General features: G+C 37.3%; 1 protein-coding gene across 2 annotated transcripts in view; it reads left to right on the top strand.

Annotated features, from left to right (window-relative positions):
* Positions 1-19,165, top strand: part of PKN2 (protein kinase N2) — a 54,981-nt gene extending 35,816 nt beyond the window's left edge. The window contains exons 4-22 of one of the 2 annotated variants that reach the window (XM_079313831.1): positions 845-962; positions 2,549-2,694; positions 2,787-3,000; positions 5,647-5,832; positions 6,116-6,225; positions 8,150-8,293; positions 8,433-8,508; positions 8,830-9,004; positions 9,246-9,375; positions 9,846-9,982; positions 10,085-10,160; positions 10,243-10,334; positions 11,280-11,456; positions 12,020-12,082; positions 12,177-12,253; positions 13,591-13,733; positions 14,947-15,054; positions 16,608-16,688; positions 16,770-19,165. In XM_079313831.1, coding sequence (XP_079169957.1) covers positions 845-962; positions 2,549-2,694; positions 2,787-3,000; positions 5,647-5,832; positions 6,116-6,225; positions 8,150-8,293; positions 8,433-8,508; positions 8,830-9,004; positions 9,246-9,375; positions 9,846-9,982; positions 10,085-10,160; positions 10,243-10,334; positions 11,280-11,456; positions 12,020-12,082; positions 12,177-12,253; positions 13,591-13,733; positions 14,947-15,054; positions 16,608-16,688; positions 16,770-16,973 — 2,457 coding nt within the window. In that variant the 3' untranslated portion in view covers positions 16,974-19,165. Of the gene's footprint in view, positions 1-844; positions 963-2,548; positions 2,695-2,786; positions 3,001-5,646; positions 5,833-6,115; positions 6,226-8,149; positions 8,294-8,432; positions 8,509-8,829; positions 9,005-9,245; positions 9,380-9,813; positions 9,983-10,084; positions 10,161-10,242; positions 10,335-11,279; positions 11,457-12,019; positions 12,083-12,176; positions 12,254-13,590; positions 13,734-14,946; positions 15,055-16,607; positions 16,689-16,769 lie in introns of both variants that reach the window. The other variant, XM_079313832.1, reaches the window with a different exon arrangement.
* The last annotated feature ends 452 nt before the right edge of the window (positions 19,166-19,617 follow it).

Below are 19,617 nucleotides of genomic sequence, written 5' to 3'. Positions count from 1 at the left end.
TACTGCATGGAGGACAAATACACTGCCTTAAGTTTTCTTTTGCCTTGTTTTTGTTGTTGTTCTTACTGCTGTAAGATCACCTTTCAGCTGTCTGGTAATTCCCAGAACACAAAGAGCCACATGGCAGCCATAGAAGTTCATGAAAGTTCATCTTTATGAATGTTCTCTTGTAAGCAGCTTCTTGTGATACTGCTTTTGAAAATGAAACTTGGTTATCTTAGTTTATTTAGATTAAAAAGTACTGTACTTAGGTTGCTGATGAAATAGCTAAGGAAGTAGGCCTTGTTTGTAACATATTCATTAATACAAAAAATCTTCAGCTTTTCATTTGTTCAAAAAAATGTACTTCAGAATTCATGTGCTATATAAGCAACATCATATTTCTAATTTCAATATCGAAAATCAGCTCAGGTCAAATAAAACAATTACTTTTATGTGGGCTTAGTCTAGCAAATTTGTCTATTACAACAGTTATTACCATACTCAAAAGTAATTTGGAGACATTCTACATAGTTTTGGAGGTATTTTGTACTTTTGTATCTTCTCCTTTCCTTAGTATCAGATTACAAAATATTACATGTAATGTTTGTAGGTCATGCCTCCTTTACTCACCTTGAAACACATACAGTTACCCTGGGAGTGGCTTACAGTCTTTAATCACTCAATGCCTCTGTCCTAAGTTAATTTCCACTAATATCCAAATGTGGTTAGTTTGCCTAATGCTATACTGAATGAAAGGCGTAGATTTAGTTCTTGTTCCTAAGTATGTGTGTTTTGAAACCTTCAGTGTGACTTGGTCCCTGAAAAAGTTTATGGTTTCTGTTTTGTCTGTTTGTTTTAATAGGATCGAAAACTTCTTGCCACAGCTCAGCAGATGCTTCAGGACAGCAAGACAAAAATAGAAGTTATAAGGATGCAGATTCTTCAGGCAGTCCAGACCAATGAATTGGCTTTCGATAATGGTGATGGTGTAGAAAGGAAATATGAATCATTAATGTCAGAATGCCATATAGATATATACCCATATGTACACAGACTTATCATAAATTTCTGGTAGAAATGTTTGATACATCTTGGATGAATCAAAAATAATCAGAGATTGGGCAAAATTTTATGTGTCTTGGTGTGCCAAAAACATTTGATGTGAAGGAAAATACCTTCATCATAATGAAGAGAAACATCATCTCTCTTTATCATCCTTTTTATAACTTATGCCATCCATTTTTGCTTTGTGGTCTACCTTCTCCCTTTTTGCAGGCTTTTTTTTGTCTTAATAATTAGTGACTTTTCTTTTTAAGCATATAATCTTTATATTATGATGCTAAAAAAATCTGATGTCAATACAAAGCCTGGTTGTCATATTTAAATAGACTGACCTTATTATTTCTAGTGGTAGGACAGATGGAGGAGAGTTTTTCCTGGCTTTATGGGTATTTAGGCTAGATTGAGTGCTAAACAACTACATTTAAAGCAACCAAAAATGTATTATTAAAATGACCTGGCTTGAAATCCTCATGCTGTATTTCAGAAGTATTTTTAAACTTGCATTTCATTGAAAATCTGCAAATAATAAAAAAAAAATTACTCCTGAGCTCTAATAGCATGAGTGTACTAGAAACTTATAGGCATATGGGTATATCTCTAAGTTTTGAACTTTATTTGTGTGCATTTCTGAATATTGACATTATATGACAATACTTGTAGTCAGGGTCTGCATATAGCCAAGATAATGAAAAATGTGTGTGTACGTTTTGTTTTCTGGTGTATGAGGTGTTTGTTTGGTTTCTGTGTTTGTTTTTCCACACATTTGTTAACTCCCCATTTTAGCACATGGATTACGTATATCATTTCTTTAAAAGAAAAAGAAATTCAAGGTAGAAAGGCCTTTCAAATGCCTTTTTGTCTTCCTGCTACTCTTAGTGCTTTAAACAGAAAGGAATATATTCAGGAAATGTTCTGTCTGGGCTATCTAAGCACTGTAAGATGTGAACATTAGAATGGTTAACCCAGACCATTTGGCAAAGGCAGCGTATGGAATCTCTCACATTTATTTCTCTGTGCTGGCAGAAGCCAGATTCCATGGGATTTCAGGTGAAGCAGGGGGATTATCAGAAATGGATCAGAGGCATACTTGGCTACAGAGCAATTTAAAAGATAAATGCTCACAGTGTAGTTCAGGAGTGTTGAAATCCCAAAACTTCCTTGCCAATTGAATATTTGGGATATTTCAGTTTTGTCCCTTAACTCCCCTGAAGACATACTCTTCTTCTCACATCTTCTAGCAATTATAGCTCTTCAGGAAGTAGGAGCTGTTTACTGAATTGAGGCCCTTGATCATTTCTTCATTCAAGTGCAGATGCTTAAAATATCACTTTTTACTTTTATTGCATAGTTCAGCCTTCTCTTTAGACTACCAAATACACATCTCCCCCGGGTTTTTTTCCCTTTTTCTTCTCCCCTTTGTTTATATGGAGGAGGGGTTGATATTAAAGAAATTAAACCTGATTGTTATCTTCAATAAAAGCTGTTTGTTTACATCTCTTTGCAGCAAAACCTGTGATAAGCCCTCTTGAACTCCGAATGGAAGAATTACGGCACCATTTTAGGATAGAGTATGCTGTAGCAGAAGGTGCAAAAAATGTGATGAAATTACTTGGATCTGGGAAAGTTACCGACAGGAAGGCACTTTCAGAAGTAATTTGTTATTACAATTTCTGATACTTTGTTTTAAAGATTCTTTAAGGAAAAAAATTGAACTATTTCAAATTTCTTTTAATTTTGAAAAGGCTCAAGCAAGATTTAATGAATCAAGCCAGAAGCTGGACCTCTTGAAGTATTCACTGGAACAGAGATTGAACGAACTTCCTAAAAACCATCCCAAAAGCAGTATTATTATTGAAGAGCTTTCATTAGTCTCTTCACCCACATTAAGCCCTCGTCAAAGTGTAATATCTACTCAAAACCAGTATAGTACACTGTCCAAACCAGCAGCTTTAACAGGTATGATTTAAAGAGCATTTTTATTTTTCCTTTTTTGATCTTAAGTAATTGTTTAAAACGAGCCTTTAATGCCAACTATATTTTTTTACTGGATATATTTAATTGTTGTTGTTTTCCTAATCAAAGGCATTTCAAGTTTCCGAGTATCTATACACTGCAAAAAATGCAGATAAGTTTCTTTGATTTATTTGTTGACCTTTTTAGAATGTTATTGAAAATGTGATGCTCTAGCCTTAAATAGCTCCCTATGAAATGAAATTGCTAGCATTTACCAAATGCCTTTCATCTTGAGATTATCAAGTACTTATCATCAAGGTGGATAAGTATCATTATGCCCATTTTACAAATAGTGAAACCAAGTTGCAGAAGGGTTCAGTGAGTTTCCCTGATCATACAACAAGTAGGTAGGTGTTAGAGATGGAGATAGGCAGTTCCTGTTTTGCCAAACAGATATTGAAACCATGGGAGACTCTTGTTTGTTGGTGTCAACTGTTTTCCTTGCAAATAAGATTGGGTTGATTTTTTTAAAGAGCCTTAGCCTACTGTGAGGAACCAGTACATTTATATATAAATGTGACTTGGGAATGTCTCATAGTTTGGGTTCACCTGGAATTGTCCTTCATTGAAAGTAAGGTTTCAACAGATAAATGATACTTTAACAAAGGCCTTGAACATTTGCCTCACAGCATTCTTCAAGAAAAACATACTTTTGACTACTTGGGGGTATGTTGCTGTTCTAAATTTGTTTAATCACTGGTCTAGAATTCCTATAACAGATAGATTTGATTTTATGTTTTGTTTCCTAACATATTTTGCATGTAACTATTAAGCCTATTATTAACAGAGTAAGTTTATTACGAATAAAATTCAAATGTTACTCAGGATATACACGTAGAACTGAAACAGAATTTGATTTTGAAGTACTGTGGGGTTATATTTTAAAACAAAAAGAGGAACCCTTCTGCTTGGCAATAATAATAACAATAATAAAATAGTAACAATAATACAGAGCAAGTCTGTTTCTCTTGCACTGTGGTTTATCAGGACCTCAGCCGAGAGTCCTTGTAAAGTTGTGTAGTGAGAAGAACGTTTTTCATCAAATTAAATATCAAATGATCAGTGAACATAGCAGGAAGTATCATGCCTCAGGTTTAAAACAACTTGCCTTTTTTTACTGTTTCCTGTTACACATAATCAAGGGTCAAATACCTTATAGCGACAGTTTCTCTTTAAATGTGATTTACTGATGCATACAAAAAATTTTTAATAGAAATTGACAAAGCTACATGCTTGTGAAGTTCTTAATAGTTTCACTTTCATATTGCCTACACAAAGAGCTTTTGTATTGAGCAGGATTTAAATGAACAGTGTCTCTGTGTTTTGCCTCTAATGTTTGTGAGAAATAGAGCAGTGCTACTGTCATACATCTTAAAGTGCATCAACATAACTTTCTGATTTGCATCCATTCCTTATACAAGAGTATAGCTTTTCTGCTTATTAATTTATTTTTTTTTTCTAAACAGAGTTTGGGAATGAAGTATTCTTTTACCTTTTAACCTGTTTCGGAAGCCAATAGCATCTCTTTGTCTTCATAGCCTAATGCTTATCTGTCACTTACGGCTGTTAGCTTCCTACAGGTTGGGATTTCTTCTTAGACTGGTTTCTTGCTGTCTGTTCTGTGGGCTATGATGTTGCCAGATCATTTTTAGGTTAAGTCTGAGTTAAGTTTCCGTTACAAAAGAGTACTTTTAAGTTTCGTGGTTAAGTTTATTTGCTATTAAAACAAGACTGCATTTCAGAGCTGCATTTCTAGCTGACATTAATTATGAACTGGCCAATTTCACCACTTCTAGTAGTTAATTTTGTCAGTCGGTGGTGTCACAGTTTCATAGATGTTATCTTGCTCAGGATGAAGCCAGCCTACCATTCTTGTAACCATCTGTGGTGGTGAGATGTTTTTGTGCTGCTGGAAGAAACTCTTCAATTAGAACAGCAGCCTCTATACCTCATTTGGTTAAAGATGTAGAAGATTGGGAAGAATAGCTTGTTGAAGAGTAGCTTCTTGTCTCAGCTTTTATAAATCCAAATTCAGTCAAGTTGGAACAATTGAATGATTTTAAATTACGTACTAACACAAATTTGATTTTAAGGTGCAGCAGGCAAATGTGATTTCTAGTATGTGATTTATTACACAGATCTGTAGTCTCAACAGTTTGTTGATTTTTATCTAATATTAACTAGTTATATAAAACTCATTAAAAATTGTTACTGCTCCATCTGCAAGATTCTTTTTTGTCAGTCTTAAAAAATGACATTGTTTACAACTTGAACCCAAGTAAGTTAGGTTCCCAAGTAAAGAAAACAAAAAGACTTCTGAGACACAGAACAATAACTTATTTTGTGTTATCTTGGTAAACTGTTGTTCTTCCCTAGAAGACTGAGTCCCACATAGCTGACTTTTAATGCTTTTATTTTCAGTATAGTATATATGTGTGTCCTGGATTTGTCTTTTTATTTCATCTGATCTTTCTGTTATATCCTGTGGGAGTCAGAATGTGAGCTATTGCCATCAATCAGTCATTAGTCATTCACTTGGTTTACTTAAGAGCAGAAATCTTTCATAAATTATTATCTTTCTTCTTCTAGGTACCCTGGAAGTGAGGCTCATGGGCTGCCAAGATATTTTAGAAAACGTCCCTGGTCGATCAAAAGCCACATCAATTACTTTACCTGGTTGGAGTCCAAATGAAGCCAGATCATCTTTCATAAGCAGACCCAGTAAAAGTAAAAGTGGGAGTGGTCGAAACCTTCTGAAAACTGATGACTTGTCCAGTTCAGTATACCCTTACTTCTCTTATTTTTATCCATTATATTTTATTTAAATTTTCATGAGCATGATGTGTTCTGTAATTTAAAATACTAAATTGTTCAAAGCTTTAAACTTTAAATGTTTCTTCACCTCTTAAGCTGTTAGCAAAAGCACAACCACACTATTATGCCCATAAGAACCAATTAAATATGAGATTACTTTTCTAAGGGAAACTTACTGGAGATTTTTTTGTTTGTGAAAAAATCCTCTTAAGAATTTAAGCTGAGTTGTGTATTTTACTTACAGACGAAGTCTGTGCTGTTCTGAAGCTGGATAACACCGTGGTTGGTCAAACTAGCTGGAAACCGATTTCCAATCAGTCATGGGATCAGAAATTTACACTGGAACTAGACAGGGTAAAAATGTGGTCTTATTTCATTGATAGCTGTTGTTAATTCTTGTATTAATTTAATTTTGCTTTTTTTTCCCCTCTTGCTGTCATTTTGTTCAAATCTTTTAAGTGCAGTATGACCATCTTTACTGGAATGAGCTCCCTGAGCTTAGGCTGTTGTGCTGGGCCAGCATTCTAGAAATCTTACCTTTTCTGACTTACAAACCAATGTAGTGTTTTTGCCAAGATCTAACCCTTAGTGGGTTTTCAGAGATGGGAAATGGGAGAGATGGTGCTTACTTTTTTATTTGGATCATCAGCTTTTAATTATTTATCAGTGAAGTGTGATATCAGATCAGTTTGGATGTTTTGATAAAACCATGTCATAGAATTTTTCCAGTGTGTATATAGAAGTATTCCCCTGTAAAGTTGATTAGTTTTTCAGGAATAATAAATTCATTAATAGTTCTTTCTTGTAACTTTAAAGTTACTTGGAAGGGACAAGTATTGAATTCATACTTTTGAAATAGAATCTATGTTACATAGATTTTAATCAAGTATTTTCTTTTAGATACCTGATAGTCATGGTATTTTAAGGTAGAAGTTTGGTTTTTTTTTTCCTGTTGGTGTAAATATAGGCTGAAAATTAAACTATATTTTAGGAGCTTAAATGTATCTCCAGTACATGCTTACTCCAGTACATACCTCTCACATGAGTAAAAATAAAAGCCACTTCCCTGTTTTGCTTTTTCTCTGCTGAGCCCCAGTCCAGATTCCCTCCAATCTAGGAAGGAAGCAATTTTAGACTTGCAGGTAGAGATATTCAGGTTACAGTTAGGAGTAGTGTAGGAAAAAACAAAGCAGCTGTTGAGCCCTGAAGCCTCAATTATTCTCAGATTAAGACTAGAACTTCTTGGTGTAATAGCTGCTCCTGCCAGCCTCATATGTGTCATGAGCTTTATTTAAGAACTCAGGTTTTGGTGCCAGAAAAGGACTTTGCTTCTGCTGTTCCTGGCCACATATCCTCAGACTGGCAGAGCATGATGCCAGTAACACTGAGGTGTGGCTTCAATCCCCATAGGAGTCATTCACTTACGAGTGGGACTTGATGATCCATGTAGGTCCCTTCCAACTCAGAATATTCTGTTAATCCTTATGTACTTGAAATGCACAAGCCAAGCCCTGTTATTTTTTAATCTGGTGCTTCTTCTTGACTTTTACTTCTTCTAAAACCTGTCATATCTACAGTAGAAGTAAATTGATGTATGATGGAATTGAAGTAGTAACACACAATGGTGCTGTTACATTGCAGGATTCACATGTGTTGCAGGATTCTTCACTTGTGGGACAGGTTTCTGTAACACACATATAAGACACTCTAAGAATTCATAAATCACATCAGCAAGATACAGCAGTAATTCCTGGTAGTTTAAAGTTTTTGGCCCCTCTTTCAACCATGTCGCAAAAGGTGTATGCATTTCTGGAGAGACTCTATGAGATTTTGCATCATCGTGTGTATGCAGGTACTAAAATGTCTGCAGGCATAAAATGAAGTTGATACTTGTAAAAAATATGGAAACTACCAAAACTGAGGTTTCTAAGCACAAGTATACACTTTGTTGTCAGAGCTTGAGCTATAACATCTTAAACAAACAGTGATGTTAGACTGCCCAAAAAAGTCTGGTGACTGCAGCTCTCTGCTTCTAGTCTCAGGGGAAATTTTACACCTGTGCTTTTATTTGTGCACTGGAGATCTCATCTAAACTGAACTGAAATGCTGTGATCATCCTCATGAGACCTTCAGTCTGATTGGTTAGCCTTGACAGCTTTTTAAAATAACAGCTCTGCATCTTGGTCCTTGAGTTCCTTGATCTTACAGTTGTACTGTGGTAACTCTTGCAGAACAATAACTAATAAGTGATTTCCTGTGTCTGTGTTTCCTGTCATAGTCACGTGAATTAGAAATCTCAGTTTATTGGCGTGACTGGCGATCTTTGTGTGCAGTAAAGTTTCTGAGGTTGGAAGATTTCCTGGACAACCAACGGCATGGCATGTGTCTCTATCTTGAACCCCAGGGCACTCTGTTTGCAGAGGTAAGAATGTTTTTTTAAAGCACTTGAACATACTTGCAAGTATTAACATGGCAGAATACTTTAACAAGTTTTGCTTGAACTTTTAAGACTGCATTTTGTTCTGAAACTTGAATTATAACACACGTTATTTGAACTGCAGGTTACATTTTTTAATCCAGTTATTGAAAGAAGACCAAAACTCCAGAGGCAGAAGAAAATTTTTTCAAAACAGCAAGGTAATTATTTCATGTAAACACGTAAAGCTTTAAAATTGTATAGATCTCTGCAATTTTTTATAGAGGTCTAATGTTTGCTTGCAAATAATGCTGTTAATTATGAAGGATTTGGCACTGCATTTAAAAATGTTTTGTATTAGAATTCCTTATTATGCATTAACGTTTAATTGTGAATAATTAGAAATTGCTAAGGAAAATGACAAATTCAGTTTGGTTTTCATAAACTATAAATTAATTAATAGGAGCTTTTTTAATTATTGGTTTTGGTAATGAGTAAGGAAATTACTTGCACTCTGTTTTCTTTTTTCACAATATCTATAGGCAAAACATTTCTCAGAGCTCCTCAGATGAATATTAATATTGCCACTTGGGGAAGGCTGGTAAGAAGAGCTATTCCTACAGTGAATCACTCTGGCACCTTCAGCCCCCAAGCACCAGTGCCTGCCACGGGGTCAGTGGTGGATGCCCAGCTCGCTGAGCTGACCCTGCCAGCCGGGTAGGTCACCCTGCAGCTTGGCAGTACCCCTGAGTGCAGGAGGGAGCACTGAGAGGCTTCTGCCCTGATGTACACAATGTGCAGAGGCTGGTTATCCTGCAAGGCTGCTGACCTTTCCATGTTTTAGTTGTGGAAGACTATTCTATAGCTAGATCCACACACAAGGTTTGGTTTAGGAGAAGTCTACAGGTATTAAAATAGTCTTTGCTATGCACTGAGGAGTTATTTATTGTCTTGTCAGTGACTCTCCTGTAGCCAAATTGGACTTTGAACTTGAGCCTGAGCCTCCACCTGCTCCACCCCGTGCATCTTCCCTTGTGGAAATATGTGAATCTTCCTCTGAGATAAAGGCTCCTGAAGTGCCTTCTCAGGCAAGTAACTTTTAAGAATCTTGGGTTATACAGTTTAACAAGGTTGTAATATTGGCATCTTTATGATGTATTTCTTCCTTTATATATCAGCACATGCTCCCTTAACTTCCACGCACAGAATTGTGTAAATAGAATGCTCTGATTGCTCTTGGTGGCAAACTGTTTCTGTGGTTGGTGTGTTTAACACTCCATGTCATTGGTTCCACCACAGCAAAAAACTCAAAAAAAAAAAAAGCTCCAAATCTAGTAGAGTATTCAGGATAAAATGGTTCTATTAGCAAAAAGTTGAATGACTGGAGCAGTAGGTTTCATCAGTCCGTTAAAACTTTACTCACCTGTATCATCTGGAAATTTGCCATTTTAGCCCAGGTAATGGGTGTATTAAGAATTTCATGTGCTTATAGTAAAATTTCTGCATTCATTTACCTTCACAATCAGTTTTAAATTTTCACGTTTATTGTTCTTCACAGGATGAAGTAACAACATTTGATTTTGAAAATGGCAGAAATAGTATTGTTCCAAAACTCCAGCCTGAAATAATCTGTGAGTCTGATGTTCCCCATTCAGACATGAAATACACCAACATCAGAGAGTCTGAAGATAGAAGGTAAAAAGCAGTGATTTTTCCTGGTTTTAGCTGAATAATATTTCTTAAACTAACCATCTAGAAGCTTTGTGGTTTTTGTTTTTGTTTTTTTTATTTACATAGATCACAACAAAGATTTCAGTTCAGTCTGAAGGATTTCAGATGCTGTGCTGTATTGGGCAGAGGACATTTTGGAAAGGTAAATGTCAAAAGGCTGTTTCAAATGTCAAGGCTTTATCAAAAACTACATACAGCTCTTAAATGTATCTGCTCTCTTTTAGGTGCTGTTGGCAGAATACAAAAACACAAATGAGATGTTTGCTATTAAAGCCTTAAAGAAAGGAGATATTGTGGCTCGTGATGAAGTAGACAGGTCAGTTTGTACAATATAATGTGTATTCCATAAATGAGTTGTGTGATCTCTCAGGGAGTTGTTGAATTGAGTAGAAGAGCAAAGTCTGTTGTCATCTCTCTGTCTAGCTGGCTGCTGTAGATGTGTATTCTTGTGGGGCAAGGAGGGCACAGAGAAACTCCTGGTTTGTTTTAGTGACCTTCTTATGCCTGAACGACAGCTCTGACTCAAATCATGTTTTTGATTTTCAGTTTCTCTTACAATTATTAATTCTAATTACTTCTAATTACTTCCATCACACTAGGGGACAACAGTGACTTTGCTTTACTGGCAGAACTCTTGTTGCTATTTCTGATTGTCATGCTCTGTCAATCATATTTTCCCTTTGAATATTCCATTGTTGGCTGTTTTTCAATCTTCTTGACCCAAAACTCAGGTTCTGGGGTTTGGGTTTTTTTTTTTTTTTTGTGCTTGGACATGTAGGGGCCATTACAAAACTGGTTGGGTTTAGTGCAAGAAGATGTATTTACGGTTGCTTAAGAGTGACTGTATCCATTTGTAGGAAGAAGGATAGGTGTATTAACAATAGCCTACAACTTAAACAATTGGTTTGAGTAAAAATAACCAGGAGTTACTATAGATAGATATCTGAGATCCTGTAATACTGTTACTGTGTTTCCACTTTACATTTTGTAAACAATTAAAACAAAAATTTATTTAAATGAATGTCATGATAGCATAATTTTCATGGACTGCTAGGTTTCCTCTTTTCATTTGAGAAAGCTAAATATAAATTCATGAAGTCCTGATATTAAAATCTCTCTTGAACAAAAAAAAAAAAAGTTTTTATCTTGTCCTGAGAAATAGAGAAAAAAAACATTAAGTATAAAAATACCAGTAATTTCTGAGAATTGAAAAACTGTGGTTCAGCACTGAGCTTTATATTGTTCCTGATTTTGTTTGCAGCTTGATGTGTGAAAAGCGAATATTTGAAACTGTGAATAGTGTAAGACATCCCTTCTTGGTGAACCTTTTTGCTTGTTTCCAAACCAAAGATCACGTGTGCTTTGTAATGGAATATGCTGCTGGTGGGGACCTGATGATGCACATTCACACTGATGTCTTCTCTGAACCCAGAGCAGTGTAAGTATCCCTCCCTTCCTGTGGCATTTAATGAAGGGCACTTTGCTCAGTGAATAAGAACTAAGGGCTTTATCACCATATCCCACCACATTATGCCACTTCAGTAAATGCTGCTGAAGTTTTTAAAGAGGGTTGGAGATTCTAACTGATTATGTTAGATGACATGCAGGTTTAATGTGCCTGAATCTACACTGAATTCAAAATCTATATACAAGTATTTTATTTTTATGATACATTTTTTTAAGATTATGTTAAAAAGTTGAATGAAGAGTTAAAATAGTAGAAAAGGCTAACAAGGGAAAGAATAAGCTGATTTAGAAAACCTCCAATGTTGTAGCAGTGAACACTACAGAAAATTTGTCTTCCAGCCCAAGCAAACATGTTACAGTTTGAAAGATGCAAGTTAAAGCGTTTTTCCCATCTGGCTTTAAAGTTCTGGCCTTGTATAAAACTAAACTATACCAAAAAAAACCTGGTAATCTTGAAAGGTTGGCTCATAAAAAAAATCAATAATAATTGAAAAGCAAGACAAAATTCCATTGAAATTATAACTTTTTCAACAGATTTTATGCTGCGTGTGTGGTTCTTGGACTTCAGTATTTACATGAGCACAAAATAGTGTATAGGTAAGTAGTCATTTCCAGCAGATGGATTTCAGCTGTTCTGAATAGTACTAAGAAACATCAAGTGATGCAATTTTGTTCTCAAATGTTCATTTAGAGATTTGAAGTTGGATAATTTATTGCTGGACACAGAAGGCTTTGTGAAAATTGCTGATTTTGGTCTTTGCAAAGAAGGTAATGGCTCTTAAATTTTCTTTCTAAGAGAATTCTATAATTTGTCCTAGACTTGATTGTTCCTTGAGAATTTTGGACTGCAAGATGTGTATAGGCTCTATTTACTATGTGTCATTTGAAGGAAAAAAAATACATCTCTGATTGTACAAATATGGAGATAGGAGGAAGTTCCTTGGTAGGGAAATGTCAGGAGCATGTGAGCATTGCCCTGTTCTTTTTACTTATTTTTTGTCAGTTGTGAGCATCACCTATTCTGACTTAATTCATCACATCTCTGCTTGTTAACAAGGCACACTGTGCATTTTACAAGTGAGTAGAAAAAGCATTAGGTGGTTTCCTCATTCTAAACAACTTGACACTGCAAACAAAATCAAGTGCCATTGCAATCCATCCTGAGCTCTTGCTTTTTTACAGATTCATTATATATTTTTTTAGCTCAGAAACAGTTGCAACTCTGAGTATATGGAAATTATGTGCCAAGTACAGTTAAAATTGAGAGATTGTCCCAAAAGGAAAGCTTAGAAAGTTACTTTCAAGCATCTCACTACTGGCAAATATCAAATAGAGGTAGCTATTACAGTGTTTTTGTCAAAGCTTATTGTGTGGGCGAGGATCCTTTTTCAGTTTATATAGCCTGTCTTCCATGTATTTTTCTTTAAGGTAGCCTAAGAGGGAATTGCTTAAATTCAGTAGGTCTTCAACCATGAGTGTCAGGGCAAGTTCTGGGACTGTAGCTACAAATAAGTTCTGTAAATGACAAAACAAAATGAGATGGAAAGGTCTTTACTGACTGCTACAATAAATGGTTTTCTCAAGTTTTCTGCAGCAGCTCCTGTTGTCATGTCACATCAGGCCTGGTGGTGCTGATGTCCCTAACTGTGCCCCTCTGGCAAATCCACAGGGCTTATTTTGCTCCACATTCTTTCAGTACACTGCGTGTTTTATTTTACTGTATGTAATTTGTGCTACAGAAGCATCCAGAGGGGCACATTTGGATAAACTAGTGTATACTGCATTTTTTTTTTTGCTAACTGGTAGAAATGGAGCATAAGATTGTATCTTTCCAAACAAAGGTGACTGGGTAACAGAGTGTAACTGGAACCTTCATCTGGCTCATTGCATATATCAAGGGATAGCAGAATTTCAAGAGAAGTATATGTGAAACAAAGGCATGGGGAAGAAGGAGGGAATGTTTTACCTCACTGGCCTGAGCCTTCAGGACAGGCCCTGGATCTACAGTATCAGTTGAAGTTGTTTTGGAGAGAGGTTCTGCTTGGAGGAATAGGTTGCGGAATGGCAGAAGATACTGCTTGCTTTTAATTATCTGTAAATTTCAGGGATGGGATTTGGAGACAGAACAAGCACATTCTGTGGCACACCAGAATTTCTGGCTCCAGAGGTGCTGACAGAAACCTCCTATACAAGAGCTGTAGACTGGTGGGGTCTTGGTGTTCTTATCTATGAGATGCTGGTGGGTGAGGTAAGTTCTAATAAGGTACAGTAGAGTCATAAAAAGCAATGTTTAAAGGTTACAAACCTGTTAACTCATATGCCCTACCTGCCACAGTGTTAGTATTCCTTACACAGCATGCATAGGTATGCCCAGCTTTACAGTGAGCATTTTAATGTGTGTCATCAAAAAAAGAAGTGTGAAATACTGAGCAGCTACTCACCTGATACTGGCTGCTGTAACACTGGAGAAGTTCACAAGTCATGTCTGGAGCTTGAATTATCAGCAATTGTAGAAGTCAACAAGTTGAAGCAGATCTTTGCTTTGCTCTAATTTCTAATTAATTACATCATTATGTCTTAAATTCTAGTAATGGCATATTAATATCAGTGTCTCTAAGTAAGAGCACAGTACATCTGTACTTACAGTCTGGGGAGCTAGGTTTCCAGGACACATCTGCTACCAAGTCTGAATATGAACAGCAATACCAGTCTTCTGCTTTCAAATGCTTTTGGGAGAAAACATAAACTCCTGTACCTTGAACAGAAGTGAACTTTAACACATAAAACTGGATAGCAGTGAAAGATTATGCCAAGCACACTAAAATAGAAAGCCTCAGTTCCATGTAAATGAGCTGGTATAAATAAATCACTATTGAGAGGTTTATTTGCCATTGCATATACTGCTCTACCTTCTGGTCTGTTTTGTAACAATATCTCCCACGTGGCACAGTGATAGTGCGCATGCTAAAAACTCACAATTTTGTTCTTTTTCAAAAAAAAAATTGTCATTTTACTGACTTGCACTTCCTTTCAGGTAAAAAAGGACAAAAACCTTGTACAGTGTCACCTACATTAGTGACAAGCCACTTCAAAATAGTTTGAAAACCCTTGAGCTGCAACATGCTAAAGATTTTACAAAAACAAATTGACCATTCTATTTGTGAATGGCATATGCCAAAGAGCTGAGAGATAATTTCCATGTACACCCTGAGTTCAAAGAAGATCCCAGATTTAGGTGTTTCTACCTCTAAAAGCACATTTTTTAAACAGTCCTTCACTAGGAATTATGGGATAATACCAACTTGCCTTTCCTCTCTTCCTTATGGAAAGCTATGTATCTGTTTCTGGGAAGGAAAACTTCATTTCATGGAGTCTAGTTCCAAATATTCAGCTCAGTTTATGTTGTTTTCAGTTGTGATTTTAAGCCTGTTGATAGTGTTTTTTAATTACTTTCATTATAGTCTCCCTTCCCTGGAGATGATGAAGAAGAGGTGTTTGACAGCATTGTCAATGATGAAGTAAGATATCCACGATTTCTGTCTACAGAAGCCATCTCAATAATGAGACGGGTAAGAACATTTGAATAATTATTACAGTATCTCTCTCTTGTCCTGTTTCCAACAATTATTTCTGTGAGGAACAAAATAGTTTAGGAACCTGCACTTCGTATTTTTTTTTACAATTAAATTTCAGACTTACTTTAATTATGTTGTGCCATGCTGCCTGTCACCTTAAATGAAAATTGTCTATGCCATTCCACTTTCTTAGGAGCAAGTTTTTATTTTTAAAGTGTAAAACACTTAAGCCTCTATTTTCTCTCTGAACTAAGTTTCCTAGTTCCATCTAACTCGAGTAGTTCAGCTCTCTTTTTCTAGCCAAACACTGCTGCATTGAGATATTTGGTAGATTAGCATTGTCACATGAATATTTGAATTCAAAGACTTGTAAATCTTTTTGGTTTCATTCCAGCTGGGGCAGGAAACACTGTACACATGGCATCTGCAGTCCCATTCTTAGCAAAGAACAGCTGATTTTGGTTACTGTTGTTGTTAGTGCTATTCCTTAGTGAGATGTGTCTGCTTATCAAAGGAAGGCAGTTGAAGCTAAGTTAGCAGCTTATCACAGCTGATAGAAAGGCAGTACTGTAGGTGGTTCCAAAGCCTTTGGAATCAGACTCTCCACATAAATGCCTGATGCTGAGTATCAGTTTAGCACCCAGTTCAGCAATGTGCTGTAGCACAGTAACTACTGTCACATAACTATCTAAGTAATAGCATAAATATAAGTAGCTTAAAACAATTTCTTAGTCCCAGAGACAGAGTGTTTGCCTAGGGAAAGAAAGCAGAGTACAGTTTTCAGGGTAGTACCTAGGAAAAGTGTTTTTGCTGTGAAAATTCATGCCAATATCCGCAGGGGACAAGATGCTACACCCGCACCCACAATACATGTACTAGGAACTTTGTACTGGCAGTTTAGTAGTTGGAGCTCTGTGCATGCTCTTTCCATCAGAGAATTTAATTTGTAAAATAGTAGACATTATTTTTTGATGGCTGCATCATAAATATCAACCCACCTGCTGCTGGGCCCTGCCTGAAGCAGGGTGCTGCTCACAGCAGTGCAATTCACAAGGGGGAGCATCAAACTTCTGGAGTTAACTAGGAAACCCTTTCCTTTGGCTGAATGTATGAAGCAGCTTGAACCCGCTCCTGGTAAATGAATTACTGTGAAGGAGCTGAGCACTGAGGCAGCAGTGTAATCTCTTCTCTGAGCTGAGCAAGAACCACTGGCTTATGTAAATCTGTACCCTCACCAGCAAAGAGGAACTTTGCACTCTGAGCTGAGCATTTGCCCAGTACCAAACATGGCAGCACAGTTCTACAGGGAGACAGATGAGTCTGTTCTGGCACTGGTCCTGACTTAGCTGCTACTAGAAGCTGTGCTGGCAGGCTGAAAGAGCACTGCTAAAAGCTTTGTCTGTCCATTTCTTCAAGGGGCAATACTGCCATAGGTCAGGCAGTATGAATTTCACTGTCCACTTCATCTTGGTGTTGGCTCTTAGCTACATCCTCCTTCCCTTCCCTCCCCCTGAATTTCTCCACTGAAACTCTGCATGTTTTGTCAGCTGCTACGAAGAAATCCAGAGCGGCGTCTTGGAGCTGGAGAGAAAGATGCTGAGGATGTGAAAAAGCATCACTTTTTCAGAGTGAGTACAAACTAGTATTATTTCTAAGGACACAAAGGAGTAGAGATAGAGAAACTAAACATCAGTTCATTTATTTTACAGCAAATAGATTGGCATGCTTTGCTGGCCAAGAAAGTCAAGCCTCCTTTCGTACCCACCATTAGAGGACGAGAAGATGTTAGTAATTTTGATGATGAATTTACCTCTGAAGCACCTATCCTCACTCCACCTCGGGAACCAAGGATACTTTCAGAAGAAGAGCAGGAAATGTTCAGAGATTTTGATTACATTGCTGATTGGTGTTAACTTCCACACACTGTGAAGCCCCAGCTGACTGGCTCACAAGAATGCCTCTCTCTGAAGAATACCGACCCTTCAATTGCTTTCTGTGCCACCTGTAGCTTCTGGGTTTTTTTAAATCACATGAAGATCCTTTTAAGTACTGTTTTAACACTCTTGTGAAGAGTGGCCTCTTTGTATAGTGTTTTTTATCTGAGCACTGGAAAGCAGGTCTATGGCGTTCCTAAGCTGAGTTGGTGGACCCAGGCTGTGTTGAACTTCCTGCACATGGGCACACGTGGATCTGTACAGTTTCTCTCACTCTTCCACAGCAGATAATACTGCTTTTTAAAGTATCTGCCTCAAGTGGGAAAAGCAGACTTTGAGCTAGGTAATCTGCACTCAGCCACACTGAAGTAAGTTGGGATGCCGGTGACACTCACACAGAACCTGGTTCTAGTCGGAGAAGGCAAATGATTTCAGCTAAATATCGTGCAGTCTTCAAAACTACACATTTTTATGTACACCTTCATCTTGTGTTCTTAAAATAATGGTATTGAGAACAGATATGCCTTGTTTTGTAAATTTTCTATGGTATTTATTAGGAAAAATGTTAAACACCTTGCCTTTGAGATAACAACTGTGTAAGTGCTTCCATTACAAAGAAAAACCCAGAAAAATCCGGAGAGTTTACCAAAGTCACTTGCCAAACAGTTTTGCCTTCAAACTCCTTGAGCACGGCTGAAGGCCCTGGTTGGGATGAGGAATGTAAGGAGGACGGTGCTCAGGCTAAGCCCAGAGCAGAGCAGCTGCAAGGCCCAGGCCCGGCCCCTCCCATACTCGCCTCAAGCCTTTCCCGCACCCTGAGGGGGCAGAAAAGTTCCCAGTGTGTATCCAACCCCCTCCATCCTCCTCTGTCTGCTGTACAGTATCATATCACTTAGGAAACGTAAGGATTTTCAATGTATACATGCTGTGAACATGTATATTTGGAAGTTGTAATGTATTCTTACCTCCAGGCAAGTAATTTAACTGTACCACTTCACCGATGTTGCATAGTGGCCAAGTGAACAAAAAAATGTATCCATGTAGGCCACTGACCTCCAGCCCCTGGATTGGCAGTTACTGAGGGTAAAAAGCAATATGTTGTAATAGAATGTATAAATATTTTTGATAAAAACAGTGTATATTTTATAAACCCCTTAACACTAAAAGCTGTACCTCAAAAGTTGAAAAGTAATTTAGACCAGACACTGTGTGTATTTGTAAACCAAGATCTATTTTTGGCATCTGCTGTTCTGTGGGTAAACATTGACTTTTTGAAAATAAATTTCCCACGTGGTCCTTACCTCTAGCACTATTCAGCACTGTAACCTCACAGGTTCATCCTGGCCAGGAGTTTGCTGTTCATGGGCTAAGGTAGTGAGCATCGCACTCAAATGAATTAAAACTGGTGATTTTATTAATTCAAAGAAGAAACACAAACCACTGGAGTATGCAATGCTAAGGTGGTGGTTTTAAATCAAGATGCTGGACAGACCTGCAGCGTTAGGCAGGGGAGAGGCTTAAGGGAGAAAAAAAATGAAATAATGGTTACTAGGTCTAAATCAGGCCAGTCCCCCACAGGATGGGGCAGGCACCTTCCCCACTGCTACAAATCATGTTGGGAAGAATGACTCAACTCCTCAGCATTCCTTGTTTCCAGGCTCTATATTGATTAGAAACAAATTATGTTCCTGTATCTAGCTGAAACCAATCCTTTTGAGGTACAGTCAGCTCGCCCTTCTTGGTTCCCAAATATATATATACACACAAGCATCTCAAAGGGTGCTTAATACTTACGAAAGTATCCTCAAACATACCTTTTTGTAACTACATCTTGTACAGAAATCTTTTTTTAATCTAAGCAAATCACTAAAAAAAAAAAAAAATTAGAAAAAATTAGAGGGCAGGGTATGTTCACCCAGTTAAGCTGAAAAAAGCACTAATTTTATCTCTGTAGTTTTTTAAATATTTTTAGGCAGATTAAGATTTAAACCCTAGATTGTAAATATATTTTGCTATACTTTATCTGTATGTGGCTGCTCAAGCACTTTGTAAGGAAATTAGGATATTTTAGAATGGTACACTATGCATTAAATGAAATGTGCCTTTAACAAATGTCATTCTAAGTGTTTTGCAGTCATTAATATCACAAATTAAAGTTCTAAATAGAGTAATTTGTAAATTGTGTCGCAAACATGATTTTGCTGTTTCTTGAAGTAGCTGGTCATGTTTTCTCCACAGGTCATTTCAGAAAAGATCTTACCATCAGAAGGGGATCCAGTCTGTTGGTAGGAGCTCAGTAGGCTTCCTTTTTTTTTTTTTTTAATTGAGAATAAATTACGCACTGCCTCTGAGCAGTGTGGCCGGAGCAGTCCCGGCAGGAGCAGGCGCTGTGGGTGAGCCGGGCCTGCCTCGGGGCTCTCCTGAGGGCAGGGGCACAGCTGGGCCGCCCGGGCCTGCTCCACTGCGGCCTCCTTCCTGCCCAGCCTTCCTCACCGAGCTGTGGAACCCACCCTAACTCAGCCTGGTTCTTCTGAGCGCATTTACAACACAGCTCTTCACTCTTACCAGCCACATGGAATCTTGCACGGCCATTTTGCCCAGAGACAGACACTTCATACCTGGC

Source organism: Erithacus rubecula (assembly GCF_903797595.1).
Source record: "Erithacus rubecula genome assembly, chromosome: 10".
In the NCBI taxonomy this organism is placed as follows: Eukaryota; Metazoa; Chordata; class Aves; order Passeriformes; family Muscicapidae; genus Erithacus; species Erithacus rubecula.
The sequence above is the reverse complement of the archived record's forward strand: the minus strand, read 5'-3'. Positions and strand labels throughout refer to the sequence as shown.